The 20,080-nt window shown below is 43.1% G+C and overlaps 1 protein-coding gene across 3 annotated transcripts in view; it reads right to left on the bottom strand.

Moving 5' to 3' along the window:
* Positions 1–2,671: 2,671 nt before the first annotated feature.
* Positions 2,672–20,080, bottom strand: part of evlb (Enah/Vasp-like b) — a gene marked incomplete at its 5' end in the record, with an annotated part of 90,337 nt that continues 72,928 nt past the window's right edge. For all 3 annotated transcript variants that reach the window (XM_083790946.1, XM_083790945.1, XM_083790944.1), the window contains 10 exons: positions 2,672–3,120; positions 4,841–4,898; positions 5,153–5,213; positions 5,587–5,647; positions 5,799–5,850; positions 6,863–6,899; positions 7,561–7,664; positions 8,506–8,771; positions 9,473–9,540; positions 14,090–14,156. In XM_083790946.1, the coding sequence (XP_083647072.1) occupies positions 3,083–3,120; positions 4,841–4,898; positions 5,153–5,213; positions 5,587–5,647; positions 5,799–5,850; positions 6,863–6,899; positions 7,561–7,664; positions 8,506–8,771; positions 9,473–9,540; positions 14,090–14,156 (812 nt within the window). In that variant the 3' untranslated portion in view covers positions 2,672–3,082. The remainder of the gene's footprint in view (positions 3,121–4,840; positions 4,899–5,152; positions 5,214–5,586; positions 5,648–5,798; positions 5,851–6,862; positions 6,900–7,560; positions 7,665–8,505; positions 8,772–9,472; positions 9,541–14,089; positions 14,157–20,080) is intronic.

The following is a 20,080-nucleotide window of genomic DNA, read 5'->3' as shown; positions in this document are numbered from 1 at the left end:
ACTAAGAATTATTTGGAAAATGTACATTTTCTTGCTTCAGACACATAAATGCAAACCAGCTGACATAACTGCTCCCTGATTGGGCTGATGGTTTATAATAATGTGATTGGACTAAAGTCTTCCTTCTTGGCCTCACTATAGGCACTGTGATAGGCTGCTGACAGTAGGTATTCCATTTTGGTTCTAATGAAATGTTAGTAGTTCCTTTTAGTGCAGAATGAATCACAACCGAAATTTATGTTTTGTAGCTAATTACTGGGAGAGGTAATACAATAATTACCTGTACTTTCTGTGCTGTGTTAAACTCAAACCAAAACCTCTGGCTGTATGGGAAATGATCACAACTTGGGGAACGTGGGTGTGAAGCATGCAGACAGGATTTGGCTCAAGTCAGTGGCAGCAGGTTCACTGTCTTGCTCAAGGACACTTCGTCACTAACTCTGGGGGAGCCCTGGATCGAACTGGTTCCCATCCAACTGCTCTACCGGCCACTCTATACCTGGGCCCTGAACCACTGCCCACTGTAGTCAAAACATGGGATTTGTGAGAAATAATGCACACTTTCTTGTGGTTAACTAGATGGTGCAGGGTGATTTAGCCTTCCATGACATGAAAAGGGTTGACAAGCAGCATCTCAATCTAATACAGACTAGATCAGTGGCTTTCAAAAATGTTCATGTTGAGGTCCCATCACCCAAATATGTATTTGGCTGTAGACCCCATCTAAAAAATATTTTGCCAGGGACACCCAGGAAAGATTCATTTAAAAAAATGGCAAGTATAAAATGAAGTGAAATCATCTGTTCACACCAAAGAGACCCCCCAGTGAGACTGCCTTGCTTTTGTGTGTGCCCCCTGTGACGTCGTGTAGCAGCCAAGTCTATGGACTTTGTCTATGGAGCATTGCTGAGAATTACATTTGGGCATTGCAAAATGGAGCATTTAATCATGGTGTATAACCCATTCTGAACGGGCACCCATTTTGGTGTTAGCATCATGTTATGCTTTATCTATTGAAAAATAGCAGATCTACAAGCTCATATCGCGCCACCGAGTGGCGCGATACGAGCTTGTAGGTCTGCTATTTTTTGAAAAATCGAAGGACTGACATTTTTAGAATCTGATCTCAGGTCAGAATGGGTTCATCAGACCAGTGTGTGTCCAGTGGAAACCTCGTATGAATCTGATCTCAGGTCAGAATGGGATAACTGTACCTATCTTTGTCTAAGCTGAGCTCTTGGTACCCCTCACTCCACCTCTCTTCCAATCAACAGAAATGCATGGAGGATCAGAAAAGACGAATGTATGATGTCCTGTCGATGGAAAGACCACCACCAAATATTCCAGAAGCTCAAGGACACTATCGACTCTTTCAATGAAAAAGCTTAATGTGTACGTAGATGAGGAAGGGAGAAAGGGAAATCCTTGCATAACTCTTATGGTAATTAAGGGGATGTCAAAGGCAAAATAACAGTCATCCACAATAAATGCAGACATGCGTTTCCCAAGAATAGACAAAATAAGATTACTTCGTTTTAACCAAGTCATAGTTCACAGTTTTATTTGAATTTCTTTTTAAACTTTGTGTACTCTTTTTTTTTTTTTTTTCCTAACCAGGAAGCACTTGGTCATAAAAGTAAATGATAAAATGAACAATACTTCACCATATCCTTGCAGCCAATGGATTTTTTTTCCCTTCTTCTTTTCTTAATTAACATGATCACAATTACTGTTTTTGTGTTTTCGTTGTTCATAAGATGGCAATATCCAAAGAACAGTGTTAATTCCATCCTCTGTTTCAAGCAGAGTTTTTGTCTTTTCCGGTCACTGATTCCACACAGCCGTTAAAGAATAAAAACGTTTAAAGAATTTGGTGTCCGTGTCAAAAAATAATGAGAAATACATTTGAGTGTGCTTTGTAACAAAAACGAAACCCAAGGAAAGCAACATGAGCGATATAAAATACAAAAGACAAAATGTGCAATAATAATTAATACCGTATTAATATCATTCTCATTACCGTTTCATTATTACCATTGTACTCACTAAGCTACAGTACTACTACTCATATTCACATCATTACAAAGACGATCATAAAAATGATAGTGATACTGAAAATGATAGTAATAGCACAAAATAAATTCATTTGTTTTTTTAAATTAAACAAAAGTAACTTGGAATTCGTATCCATTTTCTTTTAACCACTTAAGCCCTATTTTCTTTTTTTTATCTTTTTTGAAAACTTTCCCCACGATCTACAGTAAAAGCTCACAGCGGTGTCGCATCCTGACACGTGAGCATGTCAATTTGACATTTTCTTTTAAAAAGGTATTTATTTTTGGGGGTTTTTTTTGGAAAATGTTTCAAAAAGTTCCGGCTATATAATGACATGACCAAAAATCCAGACTCCAGGGTTAACCCATTCTGACGGGGCACCCATTTTGGTGTCAGCATCACGTCATGCTTTAGCTATTTAAAAATAGCAGATCTACAAGCTCGTATCGCGCCACCGAGTGGCGCGATACGAGCTTGTAGGTCTGCTATTTTTGAAAAATCTAAAAAAAACGACTGACATTTTTAGAATCTGATCTAAGGTCAGAATGGGTTCATCAGACCAGTGTGTGTCCAGTGGAAACCTCGTATGAATCTGATCTCAGGTCAGAATGGGTTAACGTGGTTATGCCGAGGACGACAGAGAGGGGCTAACAGACGGACGGACAGACATAATAAGACATCGGGAGTAATCGCTGCGAGAGTGCGTCCCTCATCCGTGTCTTTTTTCCTTTCCAAAACGTAAAACCTGAACCAAACGTTTTTAAAAAAGACATTAGATGATGGTGTGGGTGGTGTCACTACAACGCTGGTTTCCCCTCCCCCCCCCCCCCCCTCACACACCACGTTGCTTCAACACCACAGCTACACAGAACAAATAGATGTCACAGTTTGGGCCCCTGTTTTCCTTCCTCTGGCTCTATTCCACACAGGGCCACGGCAGCAGCTGCAGGGGGTGGTGGGGGGGGGGGGGGGTGACGGCTCCAAAAAAAGGTGGGTCACGCTGGGGTGGTGGAGTGGTTCTTGGAGATTATGTCGTGCTAATTCTACTGAGTTCATGTCTAATGGCTGCAAGAGAGAGAGATTTACATGGGAGAAAACACAGGCGTCAAGTTAAGGCGATATGCATAAGGTATGGTAAGGTACTGTTATGTGCAAGGTTGGATGTGTAAAAAGGAGGAGAGAGATATTTTCTTATGTTCTTGTTGTTATTCTATTGCATTAGGGTTAGGCATAATATTTGTGAGGTTTAGGGTTAGGCATAGTTTTAGTTAACCCATTCTGAACGGGCACCCATTTTGGTGTCAGCATCATGTTATGCTTTAGCTATTTAAAAATAGCAGATCTACAAGCTCATATCGCGCCACCGAGTGGCGCGATACGAGCTTGTAGGTCTGCTATTTTTTAAAAATCGAAGAGCGACTGACATTTTTAGAATCTGATCTCAGGTCAGAATGGGTTCATCAGGCCCAGGCCGTGGCGTAACGGTCTGGGCACCGGACTGGTAATCCAGTCGCAGTGTGCCGCGGGTTCGACTCCCGAACCCGACACGGCCTTTACTGCATGTCATTCCCCCATCTCTCTCCCGTTTCCTGTCAGCCTACTGTCTGTCCCTTAAAAAATCAATAAAAGGCGTAAGCCGCAAAAAAAATATCTTTAAAAAAAAAAAGAATGGGTTCATCAGACCAGTGTGTGTCCGGCGGAAACCTCGTATGAATCTGATCTCAGGTCAGAATGGGTTAAGTTCAATGTTAGACACAATCAAGGCGGACACCTGGGAAAGAGGGAGTCCCCTAAACTTGAGAGACAAGACAAACTAACACACAATACATCGATGACTAAGATCTGTTCTTGTCCCCAAACAATACTAAAATCCAAATGGCTTGTCTGAGCAAGCTACGATGGTGAACTTTGTTTCCTATAGAAAGTTAGAATTTCGAATTGACACCAACATAGACCTAGATAGCAAGTCAGTGACAGTCACATACAGTAGCACGTTTGGAGCTCGCCCCTTATGGGTCAGTGTCTAGTCACCAGAGCCATAGACAGAGTATAGACAGAGTTGCGACATTGAGGGGTCAGACGACAGCCCGGTCGCGTGGTTCATGTACTCGCACGAGCCCGTAGACTCCAATGCATTCTGTAAACTTCCAGTGTCCCTATTCGCCAATATAAGTCTATGTAGAAGAGCCGCCATTGGACTGGTCCCCATGAAGTGAACGGAGTTCCTCTGTCTATAGTACTCTATGGCTCTGACCACTATTTAGTCCTCTATTGTGTCTCTACTGCCACCTAGTGGCTCAACAATTATATGACTCTTTATTGGCAGGGGACACATGCCATACTGTAATGTAACTCCACTGCAAGATATATGCCTGAGTGAGACAAACCATTTCTGTTTATAATAACCATTACAGTTACTATCTACGTAACGTGTTTCTGGTATGAAATGTTTAACCCTTGAGAATTCAGCGAGCTATGATGGTTTCAATGTGGAGAGACTATAGGGCTATCCCCATTACAAATATAAGTTGACGATTAATTGTCTGCGAATAATAATTTAATTGTGTTTTTTTTTTGCATTCAACACTACAATTTGTATTTCTGTTTGCCTTTTAAGCTTCGTAATCACAATTGGCAACTGCATTGACATGTCGCTCCACTGAACAGTAGCGGGCCAATGAAGTAGATCTACGTACTGTATATGTAGTATATCTGCTGTATGGTGTTCCCTGCAGAGACAGAGATTGAACAGAAGCCCCATTTTACTTTGTGGAAGGAAACGTACCATCAATGATCTCGTCCTTCACTTTGTGCAACTCGCGGACGACTTCTTCCAAGATCTCCTGGTTAAAAGTAACAGACACAGGAAGTTATTCTTTATTATTTCGCAACCAAATACATCATAATCTTTGGGGGTCCTTGACATGCAAAAGTTTGAGAACCACTGATCCATAGAAACATAGGTTTTTTTTACAGAAAACTGTTTTGGAAGACATTTTTAGAAGCGGTCCTAAAGCTACCGTCAGATCCTGACAGTATACTGACCTGTTGACTAGTCTTTTGTCCTAATCCACAATCATTCCAAATGTATTTTTACCTGTTTCATTCTGTCGAGGTCTAAGGCGTCTGCGTCACTGCCATTCCCTACCGGCCGCACCCTGCAAAACGAAATATATTCAATTAGATTAATAAGTATACCTAATGAGTTCAATGAGTTTAACCCATTCTGACCGGGCACCCATTTTGGTGTCGGCATCATGTTATGCTTTAGCTATTGAAAAATAGCAGATCTACAAGCTCGTATCGCGCCACCGAGTGGCGCGATACGAGCTTGTAGGTCTGCTATTTTTGAAAAGAATCGAAGAACGACTGACATTTTTTTAGAATCTGATCTCAGGTCAGAATGGGTTCATCGGGACCAGTGTGTGTCCGGCGGAAACCTCGTGTGAATCTGATCTCAGGTCAGAATGGGTTAATGACTATCATTTCAAGATAACAATGTACTGAAGGAGTAGAGATGCTTCAACACACCTGGAACCCAGCGATGACCTCTCTGCTGAGTTGGCCCGATCCCACGGCTTTTTGCCTCCATCTGGACGACAGACAGGATCAAATGAAATCAGACAGACAGACAGACAGACAGACAGACAGACAGACAGACAGACAGACAGACAGACAGACAGACAGACAGACAGACAGACAGACAGACAGACAGACAGAGAGACAGACAGCGGTGGGCTCACCTATGGAGTTGTGTCCACTGCGCGTGCTGGGCGATGGAGAATTTGGGTCATCCTGCAGGAAGAGAACGAGCAATCACATCATCATCATCATCATCAACATCAACAATCACATCTAGGGCCGCAACAGCTAATTGAACTAATTTATTCTGTTATTATAAATAATCGATGCTTAAAGGGATTGTGACATAAAAAAGAAAAGGTTTTGGAATTGTTCTTGTTTTTTTTAGGTTTTCTAATCTCAATTGCACCCCAAAAACATGAACTTTTAACATTCAGTAGATTTTCTGTGATCTGGGGTTTTCTGGCTCAAACAGGTGCTCTGATTTGCCGGCAGTAAGTGACATCACTTACTGCAAATCCCATATATGTCAGCAGATGTCACTGTTTCACTGTGTTGCCTGTTTTCATTGTAGCTCAAAAGGCCCAAACAACCCCAAAGAAAACTTCAGACCACAGAAAATCCACTGAATGTTCAAAGTTCAGGTTTTTTGGGTGTAATAGAGGTCATAAAACCTAAAAGAAAAAAGAAAAATAAATGAAAATGAATGTCATAAAACCTTTAACAAAGGTGCCATGATATATTGACATGATATAGGCAAAAGGTTTCAAAACCATTAAAAATAAAGTCAAAGATGTGTCTGTCTAAGTACAATGTCTAAATAAAATGTCGAAAGGTTGCAGCCCTAATCACATCGCATTGAGTTCAGTTCCTTTGAAAACTTTAAATTCACATTAAAATGAGGGTTGGCCGATAACATGACCTAATTTTAAATCCATGTACTGACCTTTCAGAGTAAAACAGATTAAAAAACCAAAATGAAAACCAAAATGAAAAAAATCTAGATTTCATTGGTCAGTTTTTATGAAATTGTTTTGTGTTTTTTTTACTTTGTTCTGTTTTTCTTGACTCCTGCCCCCCTTTCCCAAAAGGTAGGGGGACAGGGCAAGGGCAAAATACAAAAAGAAATACCCTGTCCCCTTTCCCCAAAAAGGACCACAATGGAAGTAATCAATCAATCAAACAAACAAATCACTTCGTGGTAAGCATTGGTCACGTCACTCACATTTTGGCTGTCCTCTGGTCTTTCGGAAGCCGCTTTCCTTCTGGGGGCAAGAAGAAGCCTTGAGTCACAACCAGGCTGTTCAAGTCATTCAGCTGTGCTTCTCAAACCTTTTCATGTCAAGGACCCCCAAATTGACACTTATTAGCCCCGCGGACCCCCATTTGAAAACATATGCCAGGGACCCCCATAAGAGAAGATTTGTACGGCTCTAGCAGTGATTCTCAACCATTTTGATTTCAAAAGGACCCCCAGTTTGACATGCATTAGGCTACACGGACCTCCATTTAATGGCAAACTTGTCACACTCCAGGCTGCATGAACTCAAGTGCTGTTTTCTGACCCGGCCCTCAATGGCGCAACTGTCTCAGCTATATGGCTCTGATTGACAATTGAAATGTTCTTGCACATAACAGAATTTGAGTTGTCACTTATTTTTACTTTTCTACCTCAGCAGCCAGTCTGACAAATGCATTTCAGTTCCTCTAGCTTTCATCAGGGTTTCAATGATGAAGGCCTGCCATAACGCATCCGTTTGTTACACTGATGAAGGCCTGCCATAACGCGTCCGTTTGGTAAGACTGCTGCTGCTTATAGTTTGTTAGTTCCTCTAGTCTTCCTGGGGTCCTGAACAAAGCGAATACAATTTAAACCATATGAACAACAATGAAAAGAATAGTATTGATGTGTGGATGAATGACCTTCGTGCCAACAGAGCGTTCATCTCTTCCATGAGTCCTCCACTAGCACCTCCACTGGTCCGGTTGGCATCATTTTTTGTGCCCGAAGAAGAGCTGTCCTCAGACTGTGAGGAGTAGAAGGTAAAGGCGAGGCCATTTTATTCGCATGGCACATTTCGACAGCAAGGCAATTCAACATGCTTTACACAGAACACCAAGCAAAGGAAACACAATTTTACAATGACATTAGGATGCATAAAACAAAAGAAGTAAAAAATAACTTATAATAACAGAGAGAAGAGGAGAGGATGAAACGAGATGATGTGAAGGAAGAGCAGAGGAGACATGAGAGGAGACAGGAGAATAAAGGAACAGAGATGAGAGGAAAGGGGATCAGTGGAAAATATGGAACTATGGTGTCCCTCGGGCTCTTATGAAATCATTATAAGCCGATTCTCTACGCTCAGAAGCTAATGCGCTGAATATACATTAACGTCTAACAGTTATGAGTTAACTCATCAGAGGAACGAAGCACAACTACTTTAACCCATTCTGACCGGTCACCCATTTTGGTGTTGGCATCATGTTATGCTTTAGCTATTGAAAAATAGCAGATCTACAAGCTCGTAGCGCGCCACTCGGTGGCGCGCTACGAGCTTGTAGGTCTGCTATTTTTGAAAAATCGAAGACACTTTTAGAATCTGATCTCAGGTCAGAATGGGTTAATAATGAAACTGTCAGGATGTAATAGACATTTTTAGAATCTGATCTCAGGTCAGAATGGGTTAAAATGGAAAGTAACTAACTACAACCAAAAATAGCAGATCTACAAGCTGCTATTTTTGGTTAGGGGAAAAAGCACAGAGACAACTCTGGAAAGAGAGAGAAAGAAAGAAAGAAAGAAAGAAAGAAAGAAAGAAAGAAAGAAAGAAAGAAAGAAAGAAAGATAAAAAGAACACATCTCACTCTTCCAACACGCCGTAGCTTGGCTCCGGCAATCATGGCGGCGAGTCCCCCGGCGGCCTGTGGCGGCTCGTCGCCCCCTCCCATGGGGAGGGGAGGGGGGAGAGGAGGCGGGGGGGCCACGGCCGAGGGCGGAGGGGGCCCGGGGGGCGGCGGAGGGGGCGGGGGGCCCACGGCGCCCATGTTCATGTTCATGTTCATGTTCATGGGCGGAGGCATGGCGGGGGCCGCTACCGAGAGCACCACGGGGTGGCCCTGGAAAGGAGAACCTGAGGAAAGGAGGAGGAGGAAGCGACTAAAGTTATTACGGTTTACAAAAACTACAATAACCCATTAACCCGTTCTGACCTGAGATCAGATTCATACGAGGTTTCCCCCACTGGACACACACTGGTCTGATTAACCCATTCTGACCCGAGATCAGATTAAAAAAAAATAAAAAAAATAGCAGACCTACAAGCTCGTAGCGCGCCACTCGGTGGCGCGATATGAGCTTGTAGATCTGCTATTTTTCAATAGCTAAAGCACGACATGATGCTTACACCAAAATGGGTTCCCGTTCAGAATGGGTTAAGACCCGAGGACACAATTCAAAGACTTGCACACATTTTCTCAAAATAGCAGATATACGGACAAGCCCCGATGAGCTTGTAGATCTGCTATTTTTCCAACAGCTAAAGTTTAAAATGCCACAGCGTCACAATAATGTATCAAAAGTAGCAGATCTGCAAGCTCGAAATGTGGCGCCAAGCAGTGCATTTCGAGCTTGTAGATCTGCTACTTCTAGTTTTTGAATTTTGAATCCTGAAAAGTAACAGTTTTCGGACATGATGAGGTTTCCAACCGAGGGATACAATATAGGCTATAGTACTATAGCGATATATCCGAATATATATATATATATAATTATTATTATATATATATTTTTTTACATAATAGAGCTTTAAAACGGCATCCTCTGTGTCTGTACCTGAGTTGGAAGACCGTCGCTCCCGTTCCATGTGGGCTTGTATCTGCTGCTGCTGTTCCATCATCTGCCTGCAGAGACACCGGCAAACACAGTCAGTCAGTCCGCCTAACAGTATAGAACTACAACCCCCAGCAAACACTGTGAGTCACCCAACAGTATATAGAACTACAACGCCCAGCAAACACGGTCAGTCACCCAACAGTATATAGAACTACAACGCCCAGCAAACACGGTCAGTCACCCAACGGTATATGGAACTACAACCCCCGGCAAGTATTGTCAGTCACCAAACAACATTAGAACTACAATGACCACATTCACGTACTTTATCATCATGCAACAATCATTAAGTGTCTGTCTGTCTGTCTGTCTGTCTGTCTGTCTGTCTGTCTGTGTGTGTGTGTGTGTGTGTGTGTGTGTGTGTGTGTGTGTGTGTTAGAGGCCTAGCTGGTCCGTCGGTCAGATCTGGAGGTCTGCCAGTCAGACAGCAGTCGGTCCAGTCATTCAGCTCAAAATTAATACTTGTAGGCCTATGGGGGTCCCTGGCACAACATCTTCTCAGATGTAGGGTTCACGGCCAAACACATATTGATTTGGGGCTCCATTAACATCCAAAGGTTTGAGAATCACTCAGAGAAGAATCCTCAGAAAGGCGCACCGACCACAGAGCTACCTGCGTGGAATTGAAACAAACACAGCCCTCCTTCCCCCTCTCTGTGTCTCTGATGTGAGGAGCACATGTCAAAAACACAGGCTTTTAGAGAGACAAGGGTTCAGACTCAGTTTAGAGGAAGTGGAATTTTCCAGATGCTTTTTGTCAGAGATGTGCAGAGTCAGCAGCACCCCCCCCCCCTGACTCCACCACGCAGCAGAATCTCTGCTCTGAGCAGTACTATGTACGTGCCACTGGAGGGAGCTCTGTGCTAACGTGTGTACTACTAGTGGATCTAGACAGAATAGACACTCCCTCTTTAAAATCCTCCAGTAGCCATGCCCCCTCCCCCTCCACACACACACACCTGCTGCAAACACAACAACTTTGTGTTTGCTAGTTTAAAAAAATAAGAGTGAAAAAATAAACAACTTATAATGTAACTTTAGTTTACACCTCCTCATGGAAGTTGAGTGGAGTATAGTCTGGGTTGTTAGGAAGTGAAAACGGCTCAGTCACAAGTGTGTGACAGTTTGAAAGAGAAGTTTACTTTAATTCGTCTTCTTAACAAACTGCTTGGTCGTTTTGCTTTTGCTCTGCAGGTGAGTGTGTGTGTGTGTGTGTGTGTGTGTGTGTGTGTGTGTGTGTGTGTGTGTGTGTGTGTGTGTGTGTGTGTGTGTGTGTGTGTGTGTGTGTGTGTGTGTGATGAACAAACACACACTGAAGTGCTGGGGTGTCGCAGCACCAAATCTTTATCCTTATCCTAAACCTATTCATACTCCAGTTAAAATTAGGTGCAAGGTGACCACCACCAAAACGATGGTTAGTAAAAACAGAGATGTATCCCGACTCCCCACAGCTTCCTTCCTAAGATTATCTGATATAAAACTAACATTGTATATATGTATGTACACCTACTGTACTATATGTACAGTAGGTAGGCTGTGTATGTTGTGACAGGATATAATATATCTATTACTAGGCTTAGTGTGTTCCACCGGAAGATGTAGTATGCGTATGTGTGTCTGCTGTTGCTAGTGAGTTGTGACAGGTTACAGTGTACAGTATGTGGCTCTTGGTCAGCTCACTTTATATCTTTCTACCTTACTTACTTCTACTCAAAGCTTATGGTGCCTCTCTCAACCTGCTCCACAGGCACACAAGCCAGGGTGCAAGACCCCAGACCCCAGAGCTCAGATTCTTCTCAGCCCTGAGTCATTCCCCTGTGCCATGCTGGAGCCTGCCTTAAGTCCCTGACCACTGCACCAGAATGCTATGTGCAGTACTGAACATCAAAAGCTGAGTGAGAAGATGGCAGCCAGGTGTATGAGGCTGGTCGACTCAAAGGTAGGAAGTGTTTTGTTTTTGCTGTGTGGATACTAGTGTGATTCAAGCTGGTGTATTATTGACATTTTGGGACCCAATGACTGGGTGGCAATGAAACATGTTTTAGTAACTGCTTCTTGGCTCTGGAATTGAATGCTGATGTGAATCTACAGTTTGTACGTTGTGTTGTTGGAGGTATCTGCCGTTGAAGGTATGTGAGTTGCAACAGGGAACAGTATGTGTGTATGTAGCTCTTGATCACTTCGATGATCCTATGAGTGAATTTGCTATTTCCTATGCTTTTTGTTAGAACTAGAAGATGTTGGGCTTTGACATATTAACAGCCATCCAATTCCAAATGTTAATTTTCAATTGAAGACAGTAGGTTATGTGTGTTGCGTTGCGTTGTGGTTGCTGAGGTTCGTTGTGGCAGGGTGGCTGTATTGGTTCATTACTGGCATGGTGGCAAAGAATGTCTCTATGAATGTCTCTCTCTCTCTCTCTCTCTCTCTCTCTCTCTCTCTCTCTCTCTCTCTCTCTCTCTCTCTCTCTCTCAGAAAAATGTAACTAGTCTAAATCAACCCATTTCAACCAACTATAATAACTTAAGTAAAATATAAAATTATTCAAATGCATTGCAGTTCAACTTGGTTTGGCTCCCAAAGTATCAGTTTTCTTTGTTGTGAGTAAAAAGTAACTAATCTTATTCTTAACCCATGGAATGGTGCATGAACCCCCCACCACCATTGTGCCATGCACGCACGTTGTGTTGTCTCCTATGCAAGCAGACAGTCACCCTTCACAATCACACAGTGAGAATGCTTTGCGTGGCAGCATCACAGATCAGAGTGGGTCTACAGTGCACAGTACTGTATATAACAGACAGTGGATCAGAGGGAAGTATATCACCATCATCATATTTGTCCATGTAAACCCTGGGCTGAACAGATTGAAACCAATGTAGACAAAATAAATAAAAAATACATGGACAACAAAGACCTAGTTGTGTCAGTGAGGGTGAGACAGACAGACAGACTGACTGACTGACTGACTGAAAGGGAGAGTACTATACAGTAATAGTAGGAAAATAAAATGGCACAAAAGCTCATGGATTATCCTGGGTCACCAAAACGGCCTGCAGGCATAATCTCTTAACACCCATTATGAAACTGACTAGAATCTGCCACCATGATTTAGCAAAATAATAATTGCAGGCCTTGTGTTATTTCTAAGGCTTTTGTGTTGCCTCCTACATACTGTATTTCCCGTTTGTAGTTGTTCAATAACTCAACTGTCTTTTTCATCCACCCCTAGGGTGATAGATGCAGCTTTAATCTGACATTTTAAAAGGAGACAGGAGAGGTGGGGAGAGAGAGTGCGTATATCTATTCTACGTCCGAGCATAGACATGGTAAACTAACCAACCGACTAATATTGTTTATGCCGTTTAAATGATTTGTATACATGGAAACTTGAAACATTATTGTACTGTAAAAAGGTCTCTTTTCCCTTGATCATTATCTTTTTTTTGCCAAGTTGCCTGGACCACTGAGCCATGGCCCATGCCTTCATTATCTTTTTTTAGTATAGTATTAGTTTACTATAATTAGATTAGAAAGCAAACGGCATAACAATATTAGTTTGCCTTTGCCTCTTCTTCAAAAATAAACGTATAATTTACTGTCACGCGTGCCAAGCTGCCATTCTCTTGCACTTATCATTATTTCCCACCACGGAGTAACCTAGCGTCTCGGAGGACAGTCTGGTCAGACCGTGGGGGGGTAAGACGGGCTGTGTCGGTAGGCCAATCAGAGGCAGGCGGGGCGTTACCATGGCTATGCTCGGACGTAGAATAGATATACGCGGAGAGAGGAGCAAAGTGGTTGCTGAGGGCATCTTGATGTAGTTAATGCTGTCCCTTCCTCTACTCAGCCCCCCACCCCACTGACCCCAGATCAGTCAGTTGAAGCCTTCCTCAGAGTCATAGGTGGCAGCGACTAGGAAGGCATTTATACACCGAGGTGGGCGAGGCAGCGAATACTTTCCACCAACAGTCAAACGGCAAAAGGCATCTCTAAAAATAGCCAAACAACCTTTATTTTCACCCAAAGTGAAGTCCTGTCAGTTCCTCCTTTTTATTTTATTTCATTATTGTTTTGCAACCAAAAAAAGGCCTCAAACTGGATGATATAAAATAAGCGGTTGGCAGCTGACGGCGTTCGTGTTTACCTTACCATTGCCTTCTCCTTGGTAAAAGAAAAGATATATTTTGTTTTCCTCTTTGTTTTTGCCTCCGAGGGAACCAACATCTTTATTTTTTGTAGAAACAGTTCTGCTTGTTAGTCGAATCGGTCTGGGAGAGATTAACCTTCCTCCCTAATGGGAATCTGAATATTCTGAATAGCAATATGCTACATGAAAACTGTCTGTGATCATTTGAAGGGGGAGAGGACTTGTTACCCTTCAAACTGCCCTCCACTTGCTTCTCAGCCCACTTTTTTGTGAACTATACTGTACATACTCTCACATTATGAAAGCTTACTTACCGGTAATTACTTTACCACGTTAAAAAAAAACTACAATTTCTCCATTTTGTAGCACACGGATCACATTCATGGCTGCTTCGTGGTATTTTTTACCTTGCTCTCTGAGCCTCGATCTCATCTGTGGTTGGTCCATTCTGGACCTGCCGCTGCACAGCTGGACCTGGATAGAGGGGGGAGGGAGAGGAGAGAGAGGAGAGAGAGGAGAGAGAGAGAGGGAGAGAGGGAGAGAGAGGGAGAGAGGGAGAGGGAGGGAGAGAGGGAGAGAGGGAGAGAGAGGGAGAGAGGGAGGGAGAGGGAGAGGGAGAGGGAGAGGGAGAGGGAGGGGTTATTTGCCAGGTGAGGCTGAGATGGAAATACACTTCCTTGGTGTCATCCTGGACCCCAAGTAACCCTCTTCTACTAGTCCCATGTCCACCAGATCACAAAAACTGCCTCTTTCCAGCTCTGCAACATTGACAACCTTCATCCCCCTCGTATGTATTATTATTATGGTATTATTATTACCGTACTTTCTGGATTTCTATATTTTGGCTATAATGTTCCCCCCATGGGGTTCAAGTGGTGCTTCAGAAGCAGGCGGAGTGCATCGCTCTTCAGACGTGACCTGTCTGCTCACGTTACCACAGTTCAACTGGGATAATGTCTCATACACACGCACACACACACACACACACACACACACACACACACACACACACACACACACACACACACACACACACACACACACACACACACACACACACACACACACACACACACACACACACACACACACACACACGTTACGCAGTCTCATAGCCAGTGTCACCGTATATCTTTCTCCTCTGGTATAACAAGACTTTGGCCTGCTCACCCTCCACCTGCAGACCAGCTGTCACATCAAATGTGCACACACACACACACACACACACACACACACGTGCGCTTGCACTCCTGTACTGTATCTGTGGTGAGATGCCAGTATCACAGATGCTAAGTATTATGCTCTGTGTGTGTGTGTGTATCATTCTCCAATCGACTTGGCTAGCTATAGCGTCATTAACAATAAATACAGTTGCAACAGCAAGCCGCCACTGTAGCAGTTTCAAATAAATATCATTGATGTAGGCCTACAAACTCTTGACTTGATGCAAAAAACAAGAAAACAAGAAAAAAAAAACTGACACCCCAACCTTTTTATTTTAAATGAAAGTCGTCTGTCCGTCCGTTCCACACGGCAACTCTACGGCCGTTTCCCAATTCAGGCTTCTCTGAGGACGCCCTGAGGTGTCTCCGTGGCAACCAAAGCAAACGGCGTTGATGGCCGACATCAATCAAGTAACAGAGACCCAGATAACACTGAACAACAAAACACCCTGACTCGCGTGTCACTACACAGTACACACACACACACACACACACACACACACACACACACACACACACAGGACAACAGAGCACCCTGACTTGTGTGTCACTACACGCAGACCTTATCAGTTCTTCAACACATACTCTACTGTCTACTCTACTACTGTAGCAAACACACATTGTATTATCATACTTGTGAAGACATCAACATTTTAGGACGTTGTGGGAAATGGCCAAAGATTGCTGCAAAATGGCAGGTCTACAAGCTCACAAAGCTACTAAGTATAAATCATCATTACCTTCAACCCTTATCCCTATAAACCTAACTTCTAAATGGCTAATTCTGAATCTTTTCAGGACCAGGAAAATGGTTCTCGCAATGTCTTAACATTTCTCAAATGGCACAGAACTTGCTATGTGATATATAATGTCCAGTTTTTAAGTTTCGTTCTTCTTCGATCTCTTTCAAACTTTCTTGAAACTGAAATGATGGAGCTTGTACCACAAAGAATTTCACCCACTTTTTATAGGACTTTAAATAGGGCTTACGTTGTTATTAATACTTATTGCATTATTGTAAGCCTGGGTCCAGCCTGGGTAAATTAACACCCTACTTGATCCTACTGCAGCGTCACACAAAAAACATCGAAAGTAGCAGATCGACAAGCTCGAAATGCTACGTGGAGGCGACACTTGTTGAGCTTGCAGATCTGCTACTTTTGCAAAAAAAAGAAAAAAAAATGGAATCCTGAAAAGTAACAGTTTTGGACATAATGACGTTTCCACCCGACAGTGACGATTATGTATCTTTTAGGGTCTCGAGCTAAAAAGGTTTGGGTGTACAGCACTAGTCCATAATGACGACAACAACAACAACAACAACAGCAACACTCATTGACGCCAATAATACCCTTGAAACTATACCAACGGGTCTCACACAACAACGGAAGCCACACACACTTTCCTAACAAAGCGAAATGCAACCACGGTATTGAGCACGACGACACACACACGCAGGACGACAATGGACGTCACACACTGACGTAGGCCTACATTAAACAGTAACACACACACACACACACAATTCAAGATAAAACTGTAAAATTGGCATCATACATGTGTGCAACGTATACAGTATGTTCCAATGCAAACACACACCCACACAGTGTACGTGCGTGCGTGCACACACACACGCACACACACACGCACCTACATGACATAGTGAATATATATATATATATATATGTATGCAGGTACACACACATTTACTACAATACTAGAGATTACATGCATGAACAGACTGACACACGCACACGCACACACACACACACACACGCACCTACATGACATAGTGAAGAGGAAGAATCGACCGTAGCACAGACAGAAGCACTGACAGATCCACGGGCTGCAGACCATCGCTGGGCTAGTTCCTGTCCTTCCTCCTCCTTCCTCCTCCTCCTCCTCTCCCCACCCACCCGCCTCCATCACCTCCTCTCTCTCTCTCTCTCTCTCTCTCTCTCTCTCTCTCACCTGTCCTGGGCTGTGCCTGTCTCCTCCTCCTCCTCAGTGAATCAGTCAGCGGTGGGAAAAGTACTCAAATGTTTGACTTGAGTAAAAGTATCAATACTGCAATATAGAAATACTCTCTTACATGTAAAAAGTCTGGAATTCGAGATGTACTCGAGGAAAAAGTAGCCTACAAAAAGTATTGGCTTCAAAAAGTACCAAAGTGTACTCATTGTGCAGAATGTCACGTTCCACGACTTTTCAAATGTATAAAATGTGAGAAAAGGATCTTTTAAAAAATGGCAGATCTACGAGCTCGCAGTGCGTTGCCGTATTGTGAGCTTGTGCAGTATTTTCAAATGGCCGGAAATGGGGGGAGACACGCGGCAAAAGGCCTGTTGGGATCGGGAGTCGAACCCGCAGCACGCCATCAGGCTGGCTCAGCAGCCTATAGGTGCCCAGGACAGTTGAGCTAACCGTCCAGGCCTAAGTAAATGTACTTTCCACCACTGGTGACAGTATCACATGTCATCTCTCTGTAACACGCACCGCGGCAGCAGGCGCGCACAGAGCGGAGCAGAGCACAGAGCGCCCCCCCCCCCCCCACACACACACACACACACACACACACACACACACACCCTCTCGCGTTTCAACCCAGGTCACCATGCAACATTGTTAACTGCAGCTTTAGTTCATTTATTTGAATGCCGATTAGACATACAGACACATGGTGATGGAAAGTAAAGTTGTCGCTGTTGGCCAGAAACCTCTTAATCTCCTTTTTCTAGCATTTGTGTGTTTTTGTAAATTAACGACATCGTAGGCTACTTCTGGGGTTTTCACCCCCTTTTCATATCAATGTCCATTATACCAATTCGCCATTTGAGCAACGGACCACCATTTGATGAGATTTGTATAACCTCTCAGACCCAAAAAGAATATTTGTTGGATTGGAAGATTTTGTCTACAATTCCATGCTGTATTGATGTTGGTACCATTAGGAGAGATAAACAGGCAAATCTTGATCAAAATAATAATCTTCTACACTCTTAAGAGTGTAGAAGATTATTATTATTAATATTATTATTATTATTATAGTGTGTAGATTTCTTGTAAATTAAGTAATGCAGATGTTTAACAATAATTTAACTCTTGAGTTAAAAAGAATAGGGCTGAGGCCTAACACATATGATGGTAATTGAGAGACTTTAAACCAACCATCTGAAAGCATAACAGATTCATGTCAATGATTACTAAGGTGATACAATCAAGCATAAAGTCCAGGTGAAATGTCCATTGTAATCGATGGCATGGTAATCCTTCTGCATGCAGCAGGAGAGGAAGAAGAAATAATGAGAACCGCAGGGATTTTGACAATTTGCCACCTGATTGAAACAGACTGATATTTAAGTGGGTAATCTTCATACGAAGATCAATCTGATGGTATTGATCCCAGCATGTGGTATCTCCGACCAGCCAATTGAAATGTAACAGTTTTACAATGCTGAAATGTAACAGTTTAGTAAGTTTACCATCCTGAAATGTAACAGTTTTACAATGCTGAAAAGTGACAGCTTATAGCTTCCACCCGACAGCGACGATGTGCAAACGTCTGGTATGGTGAAAATGTCTCACCGTGAAACACATTGATTAAAGGAGAATTCCATGCTAGAATGCTTTCTTATCTTTCTTACCTTTCTTTGTAGTTGTTACGTCCCCACCAAAGAGGTCCAGGTGTTTTTTTGTGCAAAAACTCCTTATTGGCTATTTTCCCTACCATAAGCCCTCAATGAATTGCATTGCATTGAATGGGAATTGAATGGGGCTATGGGGTGTTGTGCTAGTTCGCTTATTTCCATCGAAAGAAGTAGTAAAGTGTGCCGCTTGGGATATTATTTACATTATGAAGAGAGGATATATACAAAGAAATTATCATTTTGAGCGATGGAAATAAGCGAATTAGCACAACACCCCATAGCCCCATTCAATTCCCATTCAATGCAATGCAATTCATTTAGGGCTTATGGTAGGGGAAATAGCCAATAAGGAGCTTTTGCACAAAATAACACCTGGACCTTTTTGGTGGGGACGTAACAACTACAAAGAAAGGTAAGAAAGCCTTTTAGTATGGAATTCTCCTTTAAAGATGGAGTGCTGTGATTTTTGTATTCTTTTCCAGTTTTTCATGTGTCTATGAGGTGACAGTACTTCATTAGACCCCTTGGTGTGGTTGTTATGTGCACTGATGACTTTGTGTTTATGGTTCCTTCCTGGAGGCTGAAACCTTGACAGTCAAACGTGCCAATGACAAAAAACAGTGTCATATTGTTATCACAATATCACCGTCTCCACTAACCCCTCCCCTTTATCATACAACAGCAGCTGTGGGCTTCAGTTCACCACCCATCACCACCACCCACCAGGCAAACGTAATGAACTGGTGGGCGTGTCCATATAAATATGACATTTTGACAAATACTGTACAGCTTATGAAAGAAATCTTCCTCCTTATATAATAATGATACCCGATGATCATGTTTTAGGGTGGGAAAAGATCACGGCACTCGGTTCACGGCATAACATCTAAATACTCAGGGAAGCAGGGGATCACAAATAACCCATTCTGACCGGGCACCCATTTTGGTGTCAGCATCATGTTATGCTTTAGCTATTGAAAAATAGCAGATCTACAAGCTCATATCGCGCCACCGAGTGGCGCGCTACGAGCTTGTAGGTCTGCTATTTTTGAAAAATCGAAGAGCGACTGACATTTTTAGAATCTGATCTCGGGTCAGAATGGGTTCATCAGACCAGTGTGTGTCCGGTGGAAAACCTCGTATGAATCTGATCTCAGGTCAGAATTGGATAAAGGCTGTGCAGGACTGCAGGTAGACCACTTACTTGACATAGCCCTAAAAATATCATCATCATCATCATCATCATATCATACCATCTCATATCATCATATCATATCATCATACTATAATTAACTCAATGTCTGTCTGTCTGTCTGTCTGAATGTCTGAATGGCCGGGGGCACACCGTAGCGCACAGACGTGGACAGATGGACAGATTCCCGGAAACGCTCTACTCCGCGTCAGTCAGCCGCGGGGGTGGAGCTTCTTTTCCATCCACCAGCTGTATAAAAAGCCGGAGTGACGTCGGGCGTCAGCTTCTTCTGTCCACGGCTGTGCGCTGCGGTGTGCCCCCCCCCCCCCCGGCCCC

Source organism: Protomyctophum parallelum (genome assembly GCF_964188405.1).
Source record: "Protomyctophum parallelum genome assembly, chromosome: 19".
Lineage (NCBI taxonomy): Eukaryota > Metazoa > Chordata > Actinopteri > Myctophiformes > Myctophidae > Protomyctophum > Protomyctophum parallelum.
This window is presented reverse-complemented; position numbering and strand designations above follow the sequence as displayed.